At 40.7% G+C, this 23,434-nt stretch overlaps 1 protein-coding gene and 1 pseudogene across 6 annotated transcripts in view; both read right to left on the bottom strand.

Annotated features, from left to right (window-relative positions):
- Positions 1-23,434, bottom strand: part of CPAP (centrosome assembly and centriole elongation protein) — a 105,327-nt gene that overhangs the window by 73,422 nt on the left and 8,471 nt on the right. For 4 of the 6 annotated variants that reach the window (XM_070409351.1, XM_070409349.1, XM_070409350.1 and 1 more), the window contains 7 exons: positions 13,839-13,915; positions 12,333-12,751; positions 11,412-11,535; positions 7,594-7,893; positions 5,202-5,313; positions 2,688-2,790; positions 969-2,595 (listed from right to left, as the gene is read on the bottom strand). In XM_070409351.1, coding sequence (XP_070265452.1) covers positions 969-2,595; positions 2,688-2,790; positions 5,202-5,313; positions 7,594-7,893; positions 11,412-11,535; positions 12,333-12,751; positions 13,839-13,878 — 2,725 coding nt within the window. In that variant the 5' untranslated portion in view covers positions 13,879-13,915. Of the gene's footprint in view, positions 1-968; positions 2,596-2,687; positions 2,791-5,201; positions 5,314-7,593; positions 7,894-11,411; positions 11,536-12,332; positions 12,842-13,838; positions 13,916-23,434 lie in introns of all 6 variants that reach the window. The other 2 variants (XM_070409352.1, XM_070409353.1) reach the window with 2 other exon arrangements.
- LOC139005190 (small nuclear ribonucleoprotein F pseudogene) lies at positions 2,999-3,255 on the bottom strand (annotated as a pseudogene).

A 23,434-nucleotide genomic window follows, 5' to 3' on the forward strand; every position in this document is an offset into this window, starting at 1 on the left:
GATGTGGATGCTTCTAGGAAAGGGGACTAGGAGCTCAGATCTGGTGAAAGAAAGAAACTTGGATTATATTGTATTTCTTCTTGGTCATGTTTAGCATGTTAATGCATGAGGCAGTAAAAAAAAAATTTAAGTAAAAATATAGTCATTTAAAAAAAGTGTGCAAAAAAGAAAGTGTGCACAGAGTTTACTCCACAATAACACAAACCATAAATTGAATACTCCCTGGTTGTAAAAGAAACTTAAATGTTATCTCATCTATATTTATAAAAGCCTAAGCAACTGAAGAACCAGTCGACCGCAGCCGCTTCCCGTCCCTAGACACTCGCAAGGAAGAAATTATATAAAAGCAGCCACCAGGTGGCTCCCAACAACCAGCATGAACATCAGCGGGATGGATCCAGATCCCAAGCCGGCAAGGGCATCCCACCACCCATCCAGAGGGCCAATCGTGTCCTACCTCCCGCCCTCAGGATGGGCACCAGACCCAGGGCTCACAGCTGGCGAGCACCAGGCGCAAGCCTCTCCCAATAAGGACTGACTGGGCGTGAGCCTGCGGCAGGTGCAGCAGGACCAGGATGAGCGGGAGCAGCAGGCAGGAGCGGCAGGCAGCATTGGACTGCCGGTTTCATCCCAATCCCTGCAGGCCATGCCGAGGGACCCCACCCGTGCACGAATTCGTGCACCGGGCCTCTAGTTTCATAATAAAGCAATTAATTTTAAAGCCTTGAGAATAAGATGCAAGCTTAAATTTGAAAAATCTGAAACCGCAATTCATTCAAACCTCTTATACTAGTGACTATTACATTATTCAGATCCACAAAACAAATCAAATTTTAACAAGTCACCTATCATTAGACTTTACTGAGCAACCAGAAAAGTTAGGATTTTAAGCATTCTGACAACATACTGATAAAATAAATGTTAAACTTGTAATATTATGCTACATATTTTATAATGCTCTGACTTACCAGGGGGTTGGTCTTGAATGTTTAACTTGGGTTCATTTCCCAGGTGTGAATCTGACTTTGATTTTGGTTTTGGTTTCAAAGAAGGGAAGAATTTCATCATCAGATCTGATGGAGGAGGACTTGTGCCTCTGCTGAATTGGCTCAAGTCTTCCTTCTTGACTGGTGCAACTTTCCTTTTTATTGTTTTGTCCATTATACATATCTCACTCTTATTAGGGTAGATTGTCTGGGGAGTTCCATAAATGACTTCATTCCCAAGCATAACATCATTTTTAAATGAATTCTCTTCAAGATCCGTCCAAGTTCTTTCATCATCAAAGTCAATTTTACTCACACTTACAGATGAGGGTCTTGAGGACTCAGAAATTTTATTTTTCAAGCTTTCTGCTACGATAGACTCATCACCACTATTATCTTTATCAGACAAATCCAAATCCACATCTCTCCTTTTATCTTCTTCTTGAGTCCCAGTGTTCCTGAAAGGTCCCTTACCTTCACAGACTTGTGGACTATCTTCTCTGCTACTCAAACTCCTTTCACTATCCTCAGTTGATGGTTTTATGATAATGCCCAGTTGTTCCTCAGAGTCTGTGCTACTGTCAGTGTTCATTACACCATCATTGCTTGCATTCCATCTCATCTGATTTTCAGAAGTGCTCATTTGGAACACTTTCTTACTGACTTTACAAGACGGTGTCCCCAATCCCTCAGGTAAAAACACTGAATTAATTTCTTTGGGTGCAACCTCACACTCACCCTCATTTTCACATTCAATAAGGTCTAGATGCTCATTTTTGTAACACTGACTAATGGGACCCAGTGTCATCATCTTTTGCTGCTGCACAGCTTTGACAGGAGTAGAAGACAGCCGATGATCTTTGCAGATCTGTTGGTCCCTCTCTAAGATCTTCAATACAAATGAGGAATTGCTGGAAAATGATATTTCATCAGCCGCTTGCTCTAAAAACAAAAATTCATCTAATTCCAAAATTTCCTTTTCTTTTTCTCGTTCCCAATTCTCTAACTTTTTCTGGAGAGAAATGTCAAGAGAAGATTCTGACTCTTTCAAGGTCTCACTTATTGAGCTCTTAGAAGCCATGCAGCCAACCAGCCCTGTCAAAAGGGAAAGGCTATCTTTAACTTGTGTGTTATTCCAAACTTTGCAACCAGTATCACAAGGTTTTGAAGACTCAGGTTCATTTTCTTTATTATGAGATTCTAATTTTTTTTCTAACTTGATCTGTTCTCTAAATTGCCCATCACATTTCTCCCCCGCCAGTATTTTCAATCCTGATGGAAAGAGACCTTTCCTATTATTACTCTTAAGCACTTTTGTCTTCTGACTTAGTGTGACAGAACCACTGTTGGTTCTAGCTTTATTGTTCTTTTTAACAGGAGGGTTCTCTGTACATAGTTCTTTATTTATAAGAGCAGTTTTCCGCTGGAATTGTTGTCTGTCTATTTTAAACATAGGTTGGTCCTCTGAAATGCTTTGACTAGTCGCTAGTTTACTGTCCTTCCCTTTCTGAAACTTAGATTTAGCATTAGTAAATCTAGCTAAACCTTCTCCTCGTTTTAAGAATGGTTGTTTTGGTTTTTCTTTGATTAGCAATGATCCTTCTGCTTCCTACAATAAAGAACAAAATTTTAATTAATTCTGGTATATTTAAAGCAAATTAAACAAATCTCTAGTCTTAAATAATTTAATCAAATGCTAACCCTCAGCTGTTTCTGTTTCAATTCTTGTTCTTCCAACTGAATTTGTTCTTCCAAGTAATCTTCAAATGTCTGTTTCCTTTCTCTAATAGCAGCTTTAATAGGCCTAATCATAAAAATAAAGTTATTTAACATGCAAATAATGACGTGATGAATAGTTTACACTTAGTGTGCCTGATACAGACTCTGGACTGCACTGAAAACTAACCTTTTTCAAAATCACAAACCCCCTCCTTGAAAAATATTTTTTCAAGTTGAAAACCAAAATTTTATTTTCTAGAAATATATATTTTAAAAATTCCCCACAGAAGATGCTATTCTCTCATTTCTCTATCTTCTTCCTCTTCTTCAACACCTGATATAAAGGACATTATTTACACTTTATTATATCTTCACCCAGGTGTCCCGACAAGGCTCCATCTATATATTATTCTGTGTTTGCAAGCTGTATTTTTATATAGCCATCTACAGATACAGGTAGATGTACTCCATTCCCCACTTAAGTTTCAACCATTACTGGCTTTCCTGTTAATTCTCTGAGGAAAAGTTTGGGATTGAGAGGCAAACTCATCTCAACAACAAGCAAATGTTGCAGGCTACTTGCCACGAACCAGCTGTTATCCATCCCTCTTGAATGGAACACCTCCCCTTTAAAAATTTAATGAAAGCTACAGTTCCACTCCATCCCCCAAAATACAGAAATATACAATACTCTACATAATTAGAAAAAAAAACCTTCTGAAGTCCATCTGTGGACCTCAGATTAACTTTTGAAGTAACATATTCATTACATAATTTTAAAATATATTTCAAAAATAGTTAATTATAGCCTTAGCCAGTTTGGCTCAGTGGATAGAGCATTGGCCTATGCACTGAAAGGTCCCAGGTTCAATTCTGGTCAAGGGCATGTAACTTGGTTGCAGGCTCCTCCCTGGCCTGGGCCCTGGTCTGGGCAGGTGCAGGAGGCAACCAATTGATGTGTTTCTCTCACATCAGTGTTTCTGTCTTTCCCTCTCTCTTCCTCTGTCTCTAAATATAAATGAAAAAATATCCTCAAATGAGGGTTTAAAAAAAATAGTTCATTATATACACATTCTTTAATTTTAAAAGATCATTAACAATGTGCCCTGGCTGGTTGCTCAGCAGTTAGAGCATCAGCCTGCCAACCAAAGGGTCGAGGGTTCGATTCCATTGAAGGGCATGTACCTCAGTTGCAGGTTCAATCCCCAGGCCCAGTTGGGGTTCATGTAGGAGGCAACCAATCAGTGTGTCTCACATCACTGTTTCTCTCCTCCCCACCTCCCTCCTTCCCACTTTGTCTGAAAATCAATGGAAAAAATATCCTTGGATGAGGATTAACCAAAAAAAAGTCATTTGCCCCCTGGTCAGTGTGGTTCGGTTGGTTGGAGCATTGTCACATATACCAAAACGTGGCAGTTTGGTTACCAGTCAGGGCACATACCCAGGCTGTGGGTTCAATCCCCAGTTGGGTTGCATATGGGAGCCAGCTGATCGATGTTTCTCTCTCTCTCTCTTCTGTCCTCTAAAATCAATAAAAATAAAGATAAACATTTTTAAAGTAATCTGCCGATCAATAACATATCAAAAGATTTCAAATATTTAAGAAAATAATAAACAACTTCAATACTGGTATTTTATCCATGTCATAAAGTTTTTAAATTCTATCACAAGACTTACACAATTTTAATTTATGTGACATCAATGTGAGACACCAATATTTAACATGTTTTACCCCTAACTATTTGAGAAAAAATTTTATCCAGATATTTGTTAGATGAGAAAACTTAGCTCAGTTCTTCCAATACAATGTCAAAGCCACTTAAACTGATAAATCTCCCAAACTTCTGTTGCTGACAGTATGTGATAAGTTGTATGTTCAACCTTATATGTACTGGTAAAAGCATCTTCAAGCAAAAACAAGAAAACCATGGATCTTTCAAAAAAAGAAAGTGCTCAAAAATAATGGTTGGCTATTATATTAAACTAGAGGCCCGGTGCACAAATTCATGCACCAGTGGGGTCCCTCAGCCTGGCCTGCGGGATTGGGCCAAAACCAGCTCTCTGACATCCCCCAAGGGATCCCGAATTGCAAGAGGGCGCAGACCAGGCTGAGGGACCCCACCAGTGCACGATTGGGGCCAGGGAGGGACGCAGGAGGTTGGCCAGCTGAGGAGGGACTGCGGGAGGGCTCCAGGGCATGTCCGGCCCATCTTGCTCAGTCCCAATCAGCCAGACCCCAGCAGCAAGCTAACCTACTGGTCAGAGCGTCTGCCCCTTGGTGGTCAGTGCACATCATTGCAACTGGTCGACCGGTTGACTGTCTGACCCCTGGTGGTCAATGCATGTCATAGCAAGCAGTGGAGCGGCCTTAGCATATCATTAGCATATTATGCTTTGATTGGTTGAACAGATGACTGGACGACCAGACACTTAGCATATTAGGCTTTTATTATATAGGATTATCACATGTCTTATTCCTTTTAATGTGGGTAATACCTTTCTTCATTATTAACCACTTCTGAAGAATCACCAAATTTTTTTAAGTTCACAGCGTTCCCTTCCTGAATCTGGTTTGTCATTTTCTCCCAACATGGTAAAGTATCTTCACCTAAGATAAAAATTAGGAACAATTCAGTTTTTTTAAAAAGCATATTAACGTCTTAAAAGTTGAGAATTTTACAAGTTGCTAAGCTTAGAAAAAATTGGTTAAAAGTAGGGTATGCCAAAGAGTTCAGAACTCTCAAGGATTTAATGTGATAAAGAAAAACTACAAAACCCTGCCTGGCTGATGTGGCATAGTGGATTGAGTGTCGTCCCATTCACCAAGAGGTTGCTGGTTCAATTCCCAGTCAGGGCACATGCCCCAGTTGCAGACTCCATACGCAATAGGAGCCATGCAGGAAGTGGCCGATCAATGTTTCTCTCTCATCAATGTTCTATCTCTCCTTTTCCCTTCCTCTCTCTAAAATCAATAAACAATGGACACGGACAACGGGGGGGTGAGGGCATGAGCGGGGGGGGGGGGGGGGGGAGGGGCGGGGGATAGGGGATAACGTGGGTATAAGGACACATATGTAATATCTTAATCAATAAAAAATATATTTTAAAAGAAAGAAAGAAAAACTACATTAAAACACAATATTCTTTTTTTTAATTGATTTTTAGAAAGAGAGGGAGAAGGAGAGAGAAACATTGCTTTTACTTTTAAAAAAATACCTTTAAAAGGCATTTTGGGATAATATGGGGAATTCTAAAATAGATTTGAATATTACAAAATTATTGTTAATGTTCCTGGGTATAATAGTAGTATTATGGTAATATAAAAGATTGTCCTAATTTTTACTTGATGCATGCTGAAATACTTGAAATGTTATAATGTCCACATATTACTTGCAATGAAATGACTCAGCAAAACTATATATAGATGTAGATGCATAGATACATTTATCCACACACATACAAATACAAAGTGTGTGTGTGTGTGTATGTAAGCATATATATATATATATATGCTTACATACACACACACACACACACACACAGTAAATATTGGCAAATTATTAACTGCTAAATCTAGGTGGTAGGTATACTGGTAATCATTGCAGTGGTCTTTCAAGTTTTCTAGATGTTTGAAATTTTCCAAAATAAAAGATTAGAGGATATACTGTATTGTGTAATTCCATATCAAGGAATTATTCTAAATTAGGAATAAAATATTATGCACAATACTAAGCAGTAAGCATAGATACCTCTTGTCATATTATATTTTCCATAACTTAACTCAAAAGAATATATTCTTGAAAATTGGATATTAAATTTAAAATACTGAAAATGACTCAGTATTTCACAAAGAACATTACATACTGATATTTTACTTAACTATTATAATGATGAAGTAATTAAAATTATGGTTACAAAGATTACAGAATATACCATAAGCATTTTCTATGTTGAGTGGGAAAGAACACAATTTATTATACAATATTCTATAATTACAAAATGTGAAGTGGGGACCAGAAAAAAAGACTAGTGCCCTGGCCAGTGTTGCTCAATGTCTGTTAGAGTGTCGGTCCACACATCAAAGGGCTGAGGATTCAATTCCCAGTCAAGGGCACATATCTGAGTTTTGGGTTTGTTGGTTCATTCCCCATCCCCTGGTAGGGGCATGTGTGGGAGTCAATCAATCAATGTGCCTCTCTCACACTGACGTTTCTCTCTCTCTCCCCCTCCCTCCCTCCCTCCCTCCTTCTCCCTCTCCATCTCACTCTCCCCTTCCCTTCCACTCTCTCTGAGAAGCAATGGAAAAAATATCATCTAGTGAGGATTAACAAAAAAAAGGGGGGGGGGCAGAAAAAATATATTAGAAATCACATGATAACTCCATGAGTTTAGACCATCAGACACTGAGTGCTAGTTCTACCACAAGAATGTGCTGGATACTAGGAATATAGAGGAATGGTGAAGACAAACCAAGTGTCTGGGTTAAAGGGGATTTTTTATGAGTAATAAATCCCATCATCAACTTTTTTCTTGCATATTACATCTTCTGTCAAGTGACCCCACCACCACATACATTTTAAATCAACCTCAACCTATTTCTAAGCTCTCAAAGAAAAATGGTTCAACAGAACTTTTTGCCTTCCTTTTAGAAGTTCCCAGGCTGCCATGTAAGTTTTGAAGTCAGCATGAGTACTGAGATTGTTCTTGGACAGTCACAAATTCTGTGTCCGACTCTTCATCCAATTCAGGCTCAGTAGCTATGCAGCATGTAGGATCTCACATTTTTCTCCAAGGGCACAGGAGAAAAATTCATAAAGGACTCTTCTTGTTTTACGGCAACTTGGTAAACACTCTTGGTTAAGTGGAGAGAGAAATATAAGTAACTCACCTTTAATATAGTTATGGTTTTCTTCCTTCAAATCATTTTTTTTCACAAGTGCTTCTTGATATTGTGCCTCATAAAACAAACTGGGAGAAGCACCACTTTTTGAAGTTAAGACAAAATCTTGATGAGTAGTTCTACAGAAGTTGTTTTGTTCATTGGACAGAGTGTTGGAAGTGTATGTTTTTTCTTGGGTTTGATTCTGGTAGATATATGATGGTAAGAAGGGTTTGGGTTTCTCTATGGTGGCTGAACTTCCTGGAGAACTGTACTTCTGGCTCTGATCATCAGGCAGCAGAGTTAAACCTTGCAATTAAAAAAATCAACAAACTGATGTCTCTCTATAACATTTTCACTTCTGCCTGTCAGTGATCCCACCACAAAGTTTTCTCCAAAGTGATAAAGTATTTTTTCCTCCTTATTAGGAAAATGTGTTTAACAAAACCATAAAAACTTAAAAGTCCAAATCATTTTAATTGAGAACATGTTTACACTATGATTCACGTGCTGACAGTGTATACAAGGCAAAGCTGCAGCACAGCCTAACTCTATAAGGCACCAATCATGCACCAAATGTGAGAAGCACTCCTGGTGTCCTCATCTCTGCAGTCCCATGACAAACACAGTTAGACAGCTTCAATGCAGATAGTTACAAATGATCTTAACTGTTCCCTAATGGTCATGTTCTGTGTTACAGCATATAAAAGTATCTTCCCTTCAGATAACCATTGAGTTTTGGTGTCCTCAGGAAAGGAATTATGGGTGATTTTTCTGTTTTGAACTTTTCTGTAGTTTAAATTTCCTGTATTATTCTTCTCCTGTTATGTTTCTTAAGTCTGTGCTTTTGAAATAACCCAATAAACAGAGAGAAGATTCCCCATGTACTTGTCTCTTGGAGGTTAGATGACAATACTAGCCATACTAGCCATCCTGCCTTGCTGTACCAGCCCCTTGACATCCTGCTACTGCCCCTCTATTCTCCTTTTGTCTCAATTAAATTTAGAATGAGCACAGGATGGAAAATGTTTCATAAAAGAACCATGCCCCTTATCTACCTTACTCCTAGCCCACAAATAAAACTGGACATCAGGTAGATCCTTATTAAATATCAGGTTCAACTTCCTTCCTTTATAACAATACTCTCTCCATTTAAATATTCTTGATTCTTAATGGTCATCCCACTTCAATCTGAACATATCACTGATAAAAGAGCAGTATCCCAAAGCAGCAATTCTCAAAGTGTGGTCTATAAATCCTGGAGGTCTCCAGGGCTCTTTCAGGGCATCAGGCACCAGGTCAAACTATTTTTATAAAATACTAGAGGCCCAGTGCATGAAAATTCATGCACTGGATGGGGGTTCCCTCAGCCCGTCCTGCCCCCCCTCACAGTCCGGGATCCCTCAGGGGCGGAAGGCGAACCGGCGATCAGGGGAAGGCAACACCCCATCATACCTCTGCTGCTGCCACTGCCGGCAGCACAAGCCTTAGCCAGCCCTGGTTACCTGAGCCTCAGGCGGCCCAGCCATCCAAGGCTTGCCTGCACCTCGGGCCGGCCCTGGGCTGCTGGGGGGCTGAGGAGACTGAGGACTCCAGAGGCAGGCACCCCGGCAGGGCTGAGGAGACTGGGCGCCGCCATCTTGTGGCTGTGGCCGCTGCCATCTTTGAGGGTGGGGCAGTCAATTAGCATATTCCCTCCTTATTGGCTGTGGGTACTGCCATCTTTGAGGGCAGGGCAGTCAATTAGCATATTCCCTCCTTATTGGCTGTGGGTACTGCCATCTTTGAGGGCGGGGCAGTCAATTAGCATATTCCCTCCTTATTGGCTATGGGCGCCACCATCTTTGTGGTGGTGTGAAGGTCAATTAGCATATTCCCTCTTTATTAAATAGGATTAAGCAAGTATTTGCATGTTTCACTGTGCTGACATAGGCACTGACAGTGCAAAAGCAAAGTGGAAACTCCTGGTGGCTTCGCTCAAAAGCAGGACCTTGGGATACAACTGTACCAGCAGTCAGTGTATTAGTCATCACTATACACTCACAGGTTTTTTCAAAAAGGTTTTTCTTAAGAATTCACACAGACTAAGCCTCCTTAAACAGATGAGAATGCTCTTCAAAAAAAAAATTTTTTTTAGCCTCTTCTAAATAAGTTCAAAGTTTCTCTTCAGGCACTCCCAAAACAGTTCTGCTCTGCACATGCACTAGATATCCACCAGCGAAAGCAAAGGGTTCCTGGAAAGCAAAGAAATCTACTCTGTGCCTGGGTGAAGAACCGAGCCTTATATGAACCAGACCCTGGCAGTAGTTCGGGGAGGCATATTCTTTTTGTTGTTGTTAATCCTCACTCAAGGATATATTTTCCATTGATTTTTAGAGATAGTGGAAGGGAGGGAGAAACATTGATGTGAGAGAGACACACTGATTGGTTGCCTCCCACACACTCTTGGACTGGGGCCAGGGATTAAACCCATAACCCAGGTACATGCCCTTGACCAAGAATCAAACCCAAAACCCTTCAGTACATGGGCTAACACACTAACAAACTCTGAAATCCAATTTCTTATGAGCAACACAGGCCAGGGGAGGGAGCTATATTCTTTATTAGTGTGTGATCCCTTGATGCATCCAGCTCTCCCCCTTTCTCCTTTCCCTCTAGTTTGTTTTCAGTAATCTCCTTCTTTTGCATGTTTTGCTTTCTCTCTTGATTTCTATCTTGGAGGAGGGGCAGCAAGAATCCAGTCACTGGTGACATCCAAAATCACTAAACCACTCGTCTCATCCCTACCACTCCCATCACTCCCGAGTCCCAGCCCGCACACTCATTTGCCAATGTCTTTACTTCTTTGTATTCTCAATGCGCATGCAACCTCTGAACACAATAGGCACTGTCCTGAATCAGTGAAGTATGGCTCTTCAAAGGTGGCACCAAGGAGACACACATTGCTCCAGACCACTGGTTTTCAAACTGTGGGACACAATCCATTAGTCATTTCATCATCAGATGCAACAGGTCAGGACTGGCTTTTTTTTTTTTACATAGAATAGAATAAATAAAATAGAAAATATTCTTGCTACATGGTAGGCTCACTGATAAAGACTGATTTATGAAATTTCTTTGAAATTATGAGTCGTGATTTAAAATGTTTTTGTTACTATGAAGAATGATCAACAAACTTTCAAAACCACTGCTCCAGACACATTCTAACAGACTTTTCCCCTGATTTCACTGATTGAACATAGAACAAAAGAATTCTGTCATCTGCTAAACAAAAAAATATTTCTTGTATGGTTCTTTAGCTGATTAGAGTGGCTTCTACACATATTTACCTCTATGATACAGAGCAGTTATTGTAAACCAGCAGCCCTAGACCAACTTTGGCTCTAGATCTTTTATTCTACTAGGTCTTTTTAAAATTTTATTTCATAAATAAATGAATATTTTTAAGGACACATATGCTCCAGAACAGTACAGCTTTCACTTGTCCCAATTATATTACACCACCACTGTTTCAGGTATCTGCACAGTCTCTAAAGAAACTGGAGTTTGCAACATATAAAAGAGAATAGTAGAAATAACCTGTCAAACAATTCAAGATAAGAAATACAGTGGGGCCTTGACTTATGAGTTTAATTCGTTCCAAGACTGGGCTCGTTAAGGAGCTCGTTAACTCAAATTACTCTATCAACTCAATGCAAAAAATCGGCCGAGAGACAGCTGGTATCTCAAAAACCTCGTTAGTCGGGACACTCATAAGTCAAGGCCCCACTGTATGTATAACCGCCAATCATTGTACTAATTGGAGACCCCATGTAAGCAAAAAATACCTGGGAGTGTGTGCTGCCCAGACACCATAGTGAGCAGCTTCTCTTGCTCTTCCATGAGTCTTTGCAGTTGTTCCAACTGTTGCCTCTTCAGTTGTTCCTGCTTCTTCTGCTGCACCTCTTTCAGCTTTTTAAACATAAAATTAACTTATTAAACTGACTTTACATTTTTTTATGAACCTTCCCTCCTTACCTTTATCTTAATCCCTCCCATCTCCCTTTTTATATCTTTCCTAATAAAGAGTATCAAAAAATTTAAAAAAAAAAATAGAGTTTCAAAGAGGGATCCCTAAGTAACTAAATCTGCCACCAAAACTCTAAAATCCAATTTTTTATGATGGAAACCATATTGACTCTCTCAACTAAGAAACAGAAAAAGTCATATAAATCCTTTGATTCTTAAAATAGGATAGGTAATCAGTATATTTCTGATCAAACATTTTCCCCTAGCCCTGGCCAGTTTGGCTCAGTGGATAGAGTGTCGGCCTGCAGACTGAAGGTCCCAGGTTCGATTCCGGTCAAGGGCATGTATCTTGGTTGCAGGCACATCCCCAGTAGGGGGTGTGCAGGAGGCAGCTGATCGATGTTTCTCTCTAATCGATGTTTCTGACTCTCTATTCCCTCTCCCTTCCTCTCTGTAAAAAATCAATAAAATATATTTTTTTTAAAAAGAAACATTTTCCCCTAATATTTGATCAACAATTTCTAATTTAGTTTTTACCAAATGAGGTAGAAACTTGAAGATATTATTGGAAATGTTATATTTGTCTTACATATTAAACATACTTAGACAAAGGCAAAATTTGGTATTTTGAGCATTTCACACTAAAGGGGAAGAAGCAAGAGAACCTGAAACTGGTGACTTTCATCATAGACAAAAACCTGCAATAACACATATACATATTAGGCCAAGTCCTATTGTACCTGTTCAAGCTTTTTAAAAAGTGGGTCTTTATAAGCCACTTCTTTGCATTCACTTGCAAGATCTGAGATAAAGTCACTTTTGTTATCTTCCCAGTGTCCAGGAGCATCCTGACATGCTACTGATTGTGGTGCCTTTTTAGGCAAAGGAAAGATTGTGTGTGTTTCAGATTTATCTGACTGAAATCTGTGTGGGCTGTTAGACTCCAACTTCTGTTCTTCATGAAGTGAATCTTCTTTACTTATAAAATTCAAGCTATTTGAAAAATCAGTGGCTTTAATAGGAAAGCTGGTGGAAATGTTCACATTTGCTCGCTTATCTTCATCTGCTTCCAAAATAGGAAATCCATGATTTAATATGACTCCAGCCCGAGAAGGATTGGTCATCCACTGGGTTAGGAAGTTCTGCTTACTGTTCAACTCTGAAGAAGTTGGCATCAGGAACATTTTAGTCCAATTTTCTACTGTATTTAAATAATGTAAAAACTAGAAAAACTATTAATTTCCAATACCTGTAGAAGACAGCCAACAAAAAGTATTAAAGATATTCTACCCACACCTTGACCCAGCACAAAAAAACATACTGAATATTTCATATGCAAAAGACTTTAGCAAAGCTCTTGGCATTAAACTACATGTTTTTTAAAGTGTCTTAAATATCCAAGTTCAGTAGATAAAAACTGAAGTTTCCTTCTCATCTAATCATTCTGATGACTTTATACAAATGCTAAATCACGTGACCTAAAACTATGGGAGCTAAGCCACCTTTCAGTGGTTCTCAACCTGTGGGTCGCGAACAATGAAAATATATCCTGCATATCAGATATTTACATTACGATTCATAATAGTAGCAAAATTACAGTTATGAATTAGCAACGAAAATAATTTTATGGTTGGGGGTCACCACAACACGAGGAACTGTATTAAAGGATCGCGGCATTAAGAAGGTTGAGAACCACTAAGTTATTTGATTACCAAAGGAAAAAAAGCCACTCTCAATATAAAACACCCACATTAAATACTTTCATGCTTCTAGCCCTAGTACAACATTGCTTCTTTGCCCAACTAGGGAACCCATGCTCTCCCAAATTCCAGGACAAAAGTCACCATCCCCCATGGCTTTACCTGGCCGGGTTTTCTAATGCCCCTTACTCCTACATCATCCTAACCACATACTCACTAGGCAGTCCCTCATCTGTATGCCTAGGGGTCTCTGTCATTACTATTTTGGCATTCATCCCACTATTAATAGTATTTTGCTTTTGTGTTCATAATCTACCCAGCTATGAGTTCCTTAAAGATATCTGTATATTCACCACTGCCTAGCACCATCCATTCCAGGCAGAGAGGAGAAACTTGATGTTTGCCAAAATTAATTTAAATTAAATCACAACTAAGGTTAAATTATTGAAAATAAATCCAGTAAAGTACCAGAGGCCCAGTGCACGAAATTTATGCATGGGTAGGGTCCCTAGGCCTGGCTGGTGATCAGGACCAATCGGAGCCTACCTTCATTCCGCGCTGCCCCCTGGTGGTCAGCACACATCATAGCGAGTGATCAAACTCCCGGTCTCCTGGTCAAACTCCTGAGGGGACACTTCACATATTAGCCTTTTATATATATAGAAGATTATTTGTGTTCATTCAATGTTCAACAATAAAAAAAAGCCCAGCTGGTGTGGCTCAGTGGTTGAATGTCAACCTGTGAACCAGATGGTCAGTTTGATTCCCAGTCAGGGTATATGCCCGGGTTGTGGGTTTGATCCCAAGCAGGGTGTGTGCAGGAGGCAGTTGATCAATTCTCTCATCATTATGTTTCTTTTTTTTTTTTTTTCAAGAAAAACTATTTTAAATATAGTGTTACATGTGATAAACATTAATATTTCAAGAAAAACGATTTTAAGTATAATGTTACATGCAATAAACATTAATATTTCAAGAAAAACAATTTTAAATATATTACATGAATAAACATTAATATTTCAAGAAAGATTTTAAATATAATATTACCAAAACTGTACTAACACAGTATATCACAAAAGTTGTAGGAAATATTAAAAATCATTGATGCTTCTATCTCCCTCTCCCTTCCTCTCTGAAATCAATAAAAATATATATTTTTGAAAAACAGTAAAAATAACATTGGTTCATACCATAGGACAGCTACTCTATCTGAATCCTACTCTAAAATAACCAATTTTCTAACATAAGCTGTTCCTCCTTTGTATGTCTGATTTTTCTTAACAGCATTCATTTTCTTACTGTGTGCCAGATACTGTTTTAGGATGGTTATATAACAGTTAATCAGTCTAATCTAGTGGTGAAAATACACACATAAAAATTAACTAAACAATATATTAAATAGTAATAAGTATTAAAGAGAAAAATAACAGCCATGTGGAGGAAGGAGAGTGCACATTTAGATAGTGTGAACAGGATAAAATTAAGGATCTGGCAGAAGAGAAGGAGTGCGTGGTGCAGTTATAAGGGACAAAGTAAGGCCCAGCCACCTGGACTTTAAAACCTTCATCTGCAAGATGCCCCACCAATGCCCATTCCTCCAAAATCCCACCAATTTTCACAGTCCCATCACCACTATCCACCTTGAATTCTCTAGGATTAACCTCTTTATGTGTTGAAACCTATTTACATCAGTTATCATAAGAAGGCTCTGAATCCCAGGCCGCCCTTTATCTCATAAACTAATCTCCACACACATGCTTTATTCTGTCTCCATCTCCCAAGCATCTCCAATGCTAAAACACTCACTGTCCACCACCAGTAAAATCTCCTATTATCCTTACTTCTTCTCTGACCTTCCTGAGAACATGTCTCCCTATGGTGCCCATACCCTAATACCACAGACCTGGAAGTAGCTAATGTGTTTTCCTTTTTGTACTTTTTTGTTTTTAGACTATACTCCCTTTCTCCACCATAAAAAGCACCCAATTCCGACCCTCCTTTTGGCCCTACCATCTTCCAGTAATTCCCCAAAATGACTAACACAAAGGCAAAGTGGAGAGGCACAAACTATATGTTCTCTAGGCCTTTAAGGAAACAAGGAAGTTGTTCCTTTGGCCACATACATGCAAATCTACAAGAAAGATGATATTGTACACATCAAAGTAATGGGCATTGTTCAAAAGGAATGCCCCAGCCCTGGCCAGTGTGCACAGTGGTTAGAGTATCTGCTCACGCACCAGAGAGTCACAATTTGATTCCTGGTCTAGAACATGTACATGGGTTGCAGGTACAATCCCAGCCCCAGTTGGGGCATGTATAGGAGGTAAGCAATCAATGTGTCCCTCTCACATCAATGTCTGTCTGTCTGTCTGTCGGTCTGTTTCTCTCTCTTTTTTTTCTCTCTCAGTTTCTTCCTCCCTCTTCCCCTCCCTCCCTTCCACTCTCTCTAAAAATCAATGGAAAAAATATCCTTGGGTGAGGATTAATAAAAAAAAGAGAGAGAGAGAGAAAGCAATTGATGTATGTATTTGGTATATTCAGCACTCTAAGAGCTTAGATAGCTTCTGAAACAAGTGAAGGAAAATGATCAGAAAAAGAAGGAATCCAAAGAGAAAGGTACCTGGATTCAAATGAAGTGCCAGCCTGCTCCACCCAGAGCAAGAGCAGCACACTTTGTGGGAACCAATGAAAAGGAGCTTGAGCTGCTAGAACTTACTCCCTATGAATCTATGGCATGATAAGTGTAAATATGAAAGACCACTGTACTATTAAGAAGGAAAAAAGAAGCCCAATACACCAAGGTTGTGGATTTAAGCTCCAGTCATGGCACATACAAAAAGCAACCAATGAATGCATAAATAAGTAAAACAACAAATCAATGATTCTCTTTTTCTTTCTCTCTCTCCACTCTTCCTTTCCTCTCTCCTCACCACTGCTGTTTCTGTCTCTCGCTCCCTCTCCCTTCCTCTCTGAAATCAATAAAAACTTTTTTTTTTTAAAGAGATGTAAAAACTGTAATGTCCTTGAAGCCAAGTGAATGAAGAAAGTGTTTCAGAGAATCAAAATGGCCATGTAGATAAATGCTGGTACTTGCCGCCTACCACAACATCAAAATTACAACTAAAATCAGATCAACCATCATACAGAACCACCTAAAATCTGGCTGAATGGAAGTCCTACAACTAAAGAAGTAAAAAAAAAAAAGCACAGTGTGACTGGTAGGAGGGACAGAGGTGCGGAATCTGGTCCAACACCCACATGGGGCATTATTTTAATCGAGAGGGATATTGTGGCTGTAAAGGCCTCCTGTGAGGAACAAGGGGTCCGAGCCCCACAGCAGACCCCAAGAACAGGGTTCCAAAACTGGGAAGAGAAGTCCCCATAACTTCAAGCTGTAAAAACCAGGAGGGACTGTAGCTGAGTGACACAAAGGTTGCAGGAGACCCAGGCAGTTTCTATTAAAGGGCTGGCGCATGAACTTAATCAGATTTGATCCCTCTGGGCTCCAGTGCTGGAGGGGCGACTTGAAAGGAACCTGGGACATTTGGGGAGGAACAGGTTAGTCTGGCATCAGAGTAAGAACTCGGGGTGGCTTTCTCCTAGACAGGGATGCTCATATGGGTCACTGTTTCTGTGCTAGGACCTCCCCATTGCAGAGCTAACTAGCAGCCATATCTGAGTTTCAATTGGCTTAGCCCACACTATTTGCTCTACCCTGATAATTCCCTGAGAAACTGCCCCATTCAATTTGCAGCTCCAACCAAGCTGTTTGCAGCGGCTTTTCCATATGAATGGCCTGTCCTGGCTCAGGCTTCAGACTTACCTAAAATCTCTTAAACAAGCAGCAACTGATGTAAGCATACCCCATACCTATCAATAACAGGCCCAAGGGTTGGGGGTTATGGGGTTGGAGCTAGGAGGGCAGCCATCCAAATTTCCTGTTCTTAGTAATTCCTTCATTCAGCAGAAGATATCTATCTCCCAGGGACATTTGTTATCCTGGTGGTTTTTGCCTGGAGGGGAAGCAGTTGCCCCCACCATGTTGGAAGAACCTCCCACCCCACCCTGTGGTAGAAAGCCCGAGGCTGATCAATGCTAATAACAATCAGACTGAAGGCAGAGGAGGATCTCTGGAGCCTCTGAGTCTTTGCCTGATCTCTTTGTGGGCACAGGACTAGGAAAATCAGACTCTGGTGCACATCTTGTTCCTGTCCAAAGACAACAAACCCCAGCAGAGAGAGCCAAAAGCTGTGGATTGCTGATAGCTCCAAACACTACTGAGGGCCAGTCACAAATAACCTCTGACACTGTCCTGCACTAGAGACTGGAAGTTGTAGCAGATGTACCTAATACACAGACACAAACCCAAACAGGCAGTCAAAATAGGGAGTGCCGTGGGTGGTTTGGCTCAGTGGATACAGCATCGGCCTGCAGACTGAAGGGTCCCTCTTTGATTCCTGATCAGGACACATGCCTGGGTTGCGGGCTCAATCCCCAGTAGGGGGAGTGCAGGAGGCAGCCGATCGATGATTCTCATCATTGATGTTTCTCTCTCTCTTGCCCTCTCCCTTCCACTCTGAAATCAATAAAAATATTTTTTTAAATGGGGAGAAAAAAAAAAACCAAAACAGAAATGAAAGAACAAGTGAATTCCCCAGAAGAACTACTAAATGAAATGGAGATAAGAGATTTACAGACATAGAGTTCAGAATAATGATGGCAAAGATATAAACAGCATGAAAAAAGATATAGTAAATATGAAGAATAGCATGGCACTAAAAAAGAACATGGTGGAAGGAATACACAGCAGATTAGGAGAAGCCAAGGATCACATCAGTGAATTAGAAGACAGGGTAGAAAAAAATCACTCAACCAGAAACCCAAAAAGAAAAAACAATTAAAAGACAGGAGAAGAGCTTAAGGAAGCTTAAGAGACAACATGAAATGTAACAATATTCACGTAATACATATGCCAGAAGGGGAAGAAAGTGCGCAAGGGAGTAAAAAAAAAAGAAGAAAAAAAGAAAGTGAGCAAGGGATAGAGAATGTGTTTGAAGAAATAATGGCAGAAAACTTCCCTACCCTGGTGAAGGAAAAAGTTACACAAGTCAGGAGGCACAGAGAGCCCCAAGCAAGAAGAACCCAAACAGGCCCATGCCCCAACACATCATAATTAAAATGACAAAAATTAAAGACAAAGAGAGAATCTTAAAGGCAGCAAGAGAAAAGCAAATTGTTACCTACAAAGGATCTCCCATAAAGCTGTCAGCTGATATCTCATCAGAAACTCTACATGCCAGAAGAGAAAGGCATGAAGTATTCAAGGTAATGAAAAGCAAGTATCTGAAACTAAGATTACTATATGAAGCAAGGCTATCATTCAATATAGATGGTGAAATGAAGAGATTCCCAAACAAAAAAGACTAAAGCACTTTGTCACCACTAAATAAGCACTGCAATAAATGCTAAAGAGACTGCTGTACTAAGAAGAAATGGAGAAAGAGGCATACAGAATTAAAATGGCAATAAAAGAGTAACTATCAATAACCTGAAATGTAAGTGAATTAAATGCTCCTATCAAAAGGCATAGAGTAGCAGAATGGATAGAAAAACATGACCCAATTATATGCTGTCTACAAGACACCCACCTCAAAACAAAAGACTCACACAAAATGACAGTGAACAAATGGAAAAAATTATCCATGCAAATGGAAAAGACAAAAAGGCTGAGATAGCAATATTAATATCTGACAAAATATGAAGAACTGAAGGCCATTACAAGAGACAACAAAGGTCATTACATAATATTAAAGGAATCCTATATAATAAAATGCTAATATGCAAACTGTCCCCCCGGGAGTTTGACCAACCCTGAATTCAACAGCTTGCTATGACGTGCACTGACCACCAGGGGGAGGCGCCACAGCTGGGGGAAGGAAGGCCCCAGCTGGCCCTGATCACCAGCCAGGCCTAGGGACCCTACCTGTGCACGAATTTCATGCACTGGGCCTCCAGTCAATCCAATAAGAGGATATAATCCTGGTACACATATATGCACATAATACAGGAGCACTTAAATGTATTTAATAACTTCTAGAGGAATATAAGGGAATGATTGACATTGGTACAGTTTTATTAGGGAACTTGAACACCCCGCTGACTTCCAAACAAAAAATTAACAAGGAAACAGTGACTCTAAAGGACACACTGGATCAGATGGGTTTAATTGACATTTATAGAACATTTCACCCCAAAGCTGCAGAATATACATTCTTCTCAAGTGCACATGGATCGTTCACAAAGATAAATCACATGTTAGGATACAAAACCAGACTCTACAATTTCAAGAAGATTGAAATCATATCAAGCATCTTCTCAGATAATAAATGAATGAAATTAGAAATCAACTACAGTAAAAACAATCAAAAGCACTCAAACACATGGAGGCTAAATAGCATGTTATTAAACAATGAATGGGTTACCAATGAGATCAAGAAAAAAATCAAAAACTTCCTGGAAACAAACAAAATGAACACACAACTACCCAAAATCTCTGGGACACAGCAAAAGGAAGTTCATAACATTACAGGCCTACCTCAAAAAAAAAAAAAAAAACACAAGGAAAACTAAAAATAAACTATTTAACCCTACAACTTAAAGAATTAGAAAGAGAACAAGAAAAGCCCAGAGTTAGTAGAAGGAAGGAAATAATAAAGATCAGAGCAGAAATAAATGACATAAGACTAAAAGAACAATACAAAAAAAAATAATAAACCAAGAGCTGTTTCTTTGAAAAAACAAACAAGATTGTTGAACCAGACTCATCAAGAAACAAGATAGAGGACCCAAATAAATAAAATCAAAAACTAAAGCATTTAGGCTGTTTCCAGATCTTAGCTATTGTAAATTGCGCTACTATGAACATAGGGGTGCATATAACCTTTTTGATTGGTGTTTCTGTTTTCTTGGGATATATTCCTAGGGTATGCATGCATATAAGCATAACCAACAGACACAAGTCACTGGGGGCGGGGGGATGAGAGCTAGTGCTGGGGGGGTAGGGGAGGCTGGGGAGAGGTCAATGGGGAAAAAAACGAGACATATGTACTACTATTTGTAATGCCTTAAACAATAAAATTTAAACAAAAAAACTAAAGCAGTGAAGTAACAACAGACACCACAGAAATACAAAGGAGTGTAAGAAAACACTATGAACAACTATATACCAACAAGCTGGACAATGTGGAAGAAATAAAAAAATCCACCCCCCCCAAAAAAAATATACAATCTATCAGAACTGAATCAGGAAGAATCAAAAAACCTGAATAGGCCAGTAACAACTGATGAAATAGAAGCAGTAATCAAAAAAATCTCAGCAAAAAAAGCCCTGGTCCAGATGGCTTCACAGGGGAGTTTTACCAAATCTTCAAAGAACAACTTACACCTATCCTGCTCAAACTATACCAAAAATTCCAAAAGGAAGAAACACTTCCAAGCTCTGTTTATGAGGCCAACATTATCCTAATTTCAAAACCAGATAAAGACACTACGAGAAAGAGAACTAAGGGCCAATATCCCTAATGAACATGGTTGTTAAAATCCTCAACAAAATATTAGCAAATCGAATCCAGCAATATATTAAAAAGAACATACACCATGACCAAGTGGGATTTATTACAGGGTTGCAAGGCAAGTACAGTATTTGCAAATCAATACACATGATACATATCACATAAAAAGACCGAAAGACAAAAATGATATGATCATGTCAATTGATGCAGAAAAAGTATTCAACAAAATCCAACACCCATCTTACCTAATAATAGACAAACATGCAAATTGACCATACCTCTGCTAAACCCACCAATCAGGTGAGTATGCAAATTAACCAAACAAAGATGGTGGTTAATTTGCATAAATAGGCGCCCAGCAGCAATCAGAGCTGAGGGGTCTCCTGCCCAGGCCTAATGCCTTGAGGAGTTAGGCCTGGGCAGGGGCGGAGCCGGCGATCTCGGGGAGCTGGGGGTCCCCTGCCCAGGCCTAACGCCTTGGCCACAGGCATAAGGCCCGGGCAGAGGCGGAGCCAGCGATCACGGGGAGCAGGGGCGGATCCGGCGATGGTGGGGAGCTGGGGGTCCCCTGCTCAGGCCTAATGCCTCAGTCAGAGGCTTTAGGCCTGGGCAGGGGCGGAGCCGGCGATGGCGGGGAGCAGGGAGGGAGCCAGCGATGGCGGGGAGCAGGGGCAGAGCCAGCGATCACGGGGAGCAGGGGCGGAGCCGGCGATGGCGGGGAGCGGGGGGTCCCCTGCCCAGGCCTAGCGCTTCAGTCAGAGGCGACAGGCCTGGGCAGTGGCGGAGCTGGCGATGGCGGGGAGCAGGGAGGGAGCCAGCGATGGTGGAGAGCAGGGGCAGAGCCAGCAATCATGGGGAGCAGGGGCGGATCCGATGATTGCGGGAGCTGGGGGTCCCCTGCCCAGGCCTAATGCCTCTGCCACAGGCATTAGGCCTGGGCAGGGGCGGAGCGGACAATTGCGGGAGCTGGGGGGGTCCTCTTCCCAGGCCTAATGACTGGGCCAGAGGCATTAGGCCTGGGCAGGGGCTGAGCTGGCAATTGGTGCGAACTACAGAGGAAACACCTTTTCTACTGCTCATTGGTTAAGCTCTCTGTATGCCAGTGGTAATATTCTTAGTAACTTGGGTAATAAGAACCCAATAAGGTGATCTAGGGTTTTTCACCACACTCCTGGCTAAAAAAAGGAAGGTCCGCTGCTGGAGGGCTAAGAAATGTCATATCCTGCCCTAACTGGTTTTGCTCAGTGGATAATGCCTCGGCCTGCCCATAACAGGGTCTGGGTTCAATTCTGACCAAGGGCATGTACCTAGGTTGCAGGCTCCTCCCTGGCCCAGACCCAGGTCAGGGCTCATGCAGGAGGCAACCAATCAAAGTGTTCCTCTCACTTTGATGTTTCTCTCTGTCTTTCCCTTTCTCTTCCACATTCTCTAAAAATCAATGGAAATATATCCTCACGTGAGGATAAAAAAAAGAAAGAAAGAAAGAAAGAAAGAAATGTCATATCCTATGAAAGACACATCTTGAAAATGCCTAAAGAAAGCTGTCATTTTTTCATGGTGAAGGGACTGGAGTCCATGTTGATGAAAACACCTTGGTGGCTGCAGTGACTGGCAGTGGCTGCAACAGTGGGGTGATGGGGCTGGTGCCTTCCCCTGATCAGCCCAGTCGCCACCCACAAAGGGAGGCCAGACTGTGGCTTAGGCCCGCTCCCCAAGGAGAGCAGGGAGCGGGCCTAAGCCATCAGTAGGACATCCCTAAGGGTTCCCAGTATATGATAGGGGGCAGGCTGGGCTGAGGGGACCCCACCCCCAGTGCACAAATTTTTGTGCACCGGGCCTCTAGTTTTTTATAAAAACACTCAGCAAAGTGGAAATAGAGGGATCATACCTCAACATAATAAAGGCCATATATGACAAACCTACAGCGAACATCATACTGAATGGGCAAAAACTAAAACCATTTCCCCTAAGAACAGGGACAAGACAGAAATGTCTGTTTTCACCACTATTATTCAATAGTGCTGGAAGTCCTAGCCGCAGCAATCAAACAAGAAGAAATAAAAGGCATCCAAATTGGAAAGGAGGAAGTAAAACTCTCATTATTTGCAGATGACATGATATTGTACACAGAAAACCCTAAAGGCCCCACCAAAAAACTACTGGATTTAATAAAGGAATGCAGCCATGTAGCAGGATACAAAATCAACACGCACAGAGAAGGATAAGTACCACATGATCTCACTCATTTGAGAAATATAATGAACAACGTAAACTGATGAAGAAAAATAGATCCAGAGACATAAAAACATGGAACAGAAGGTCAAATGTCAGAGGGAAGGCAGGGGTGTGTGTGTGTGGGGGGGGGGGGGGGGGGGTGAGGGTTAAGAGATCAACCAAAGGACTTGTATGCAGCATATAAGCATAACCACTGGACACAGAGAGTGAGGACATGTGCTGGGGGGGGGGTGGGAGCAGCTGTGGAGAGATCAATGGGGGGAAAAGGAGACATATGTAATACTTTCAACAATAAAGAATTTAAATTTTTTTTTAAATCCCAGCTCATGGAAGGAT

This window comes from Myotis yumanensis, unplaced genomic scaffold (genome assembly GCF_028538775.1).
Source record: "Myotis yumanensis isolate MYYU_CA2020_CCGP unplaced genomic scaffold, mMyoYum1.0.hap1 SCAF_3, whole genome shotgun sequence".
Lineage (NCBI taxonomy): Eukaryota > Metazoa > Chordata > Mammalia > Chiroptera > Vespertilionidae > Myotis > Myotis yumanensis.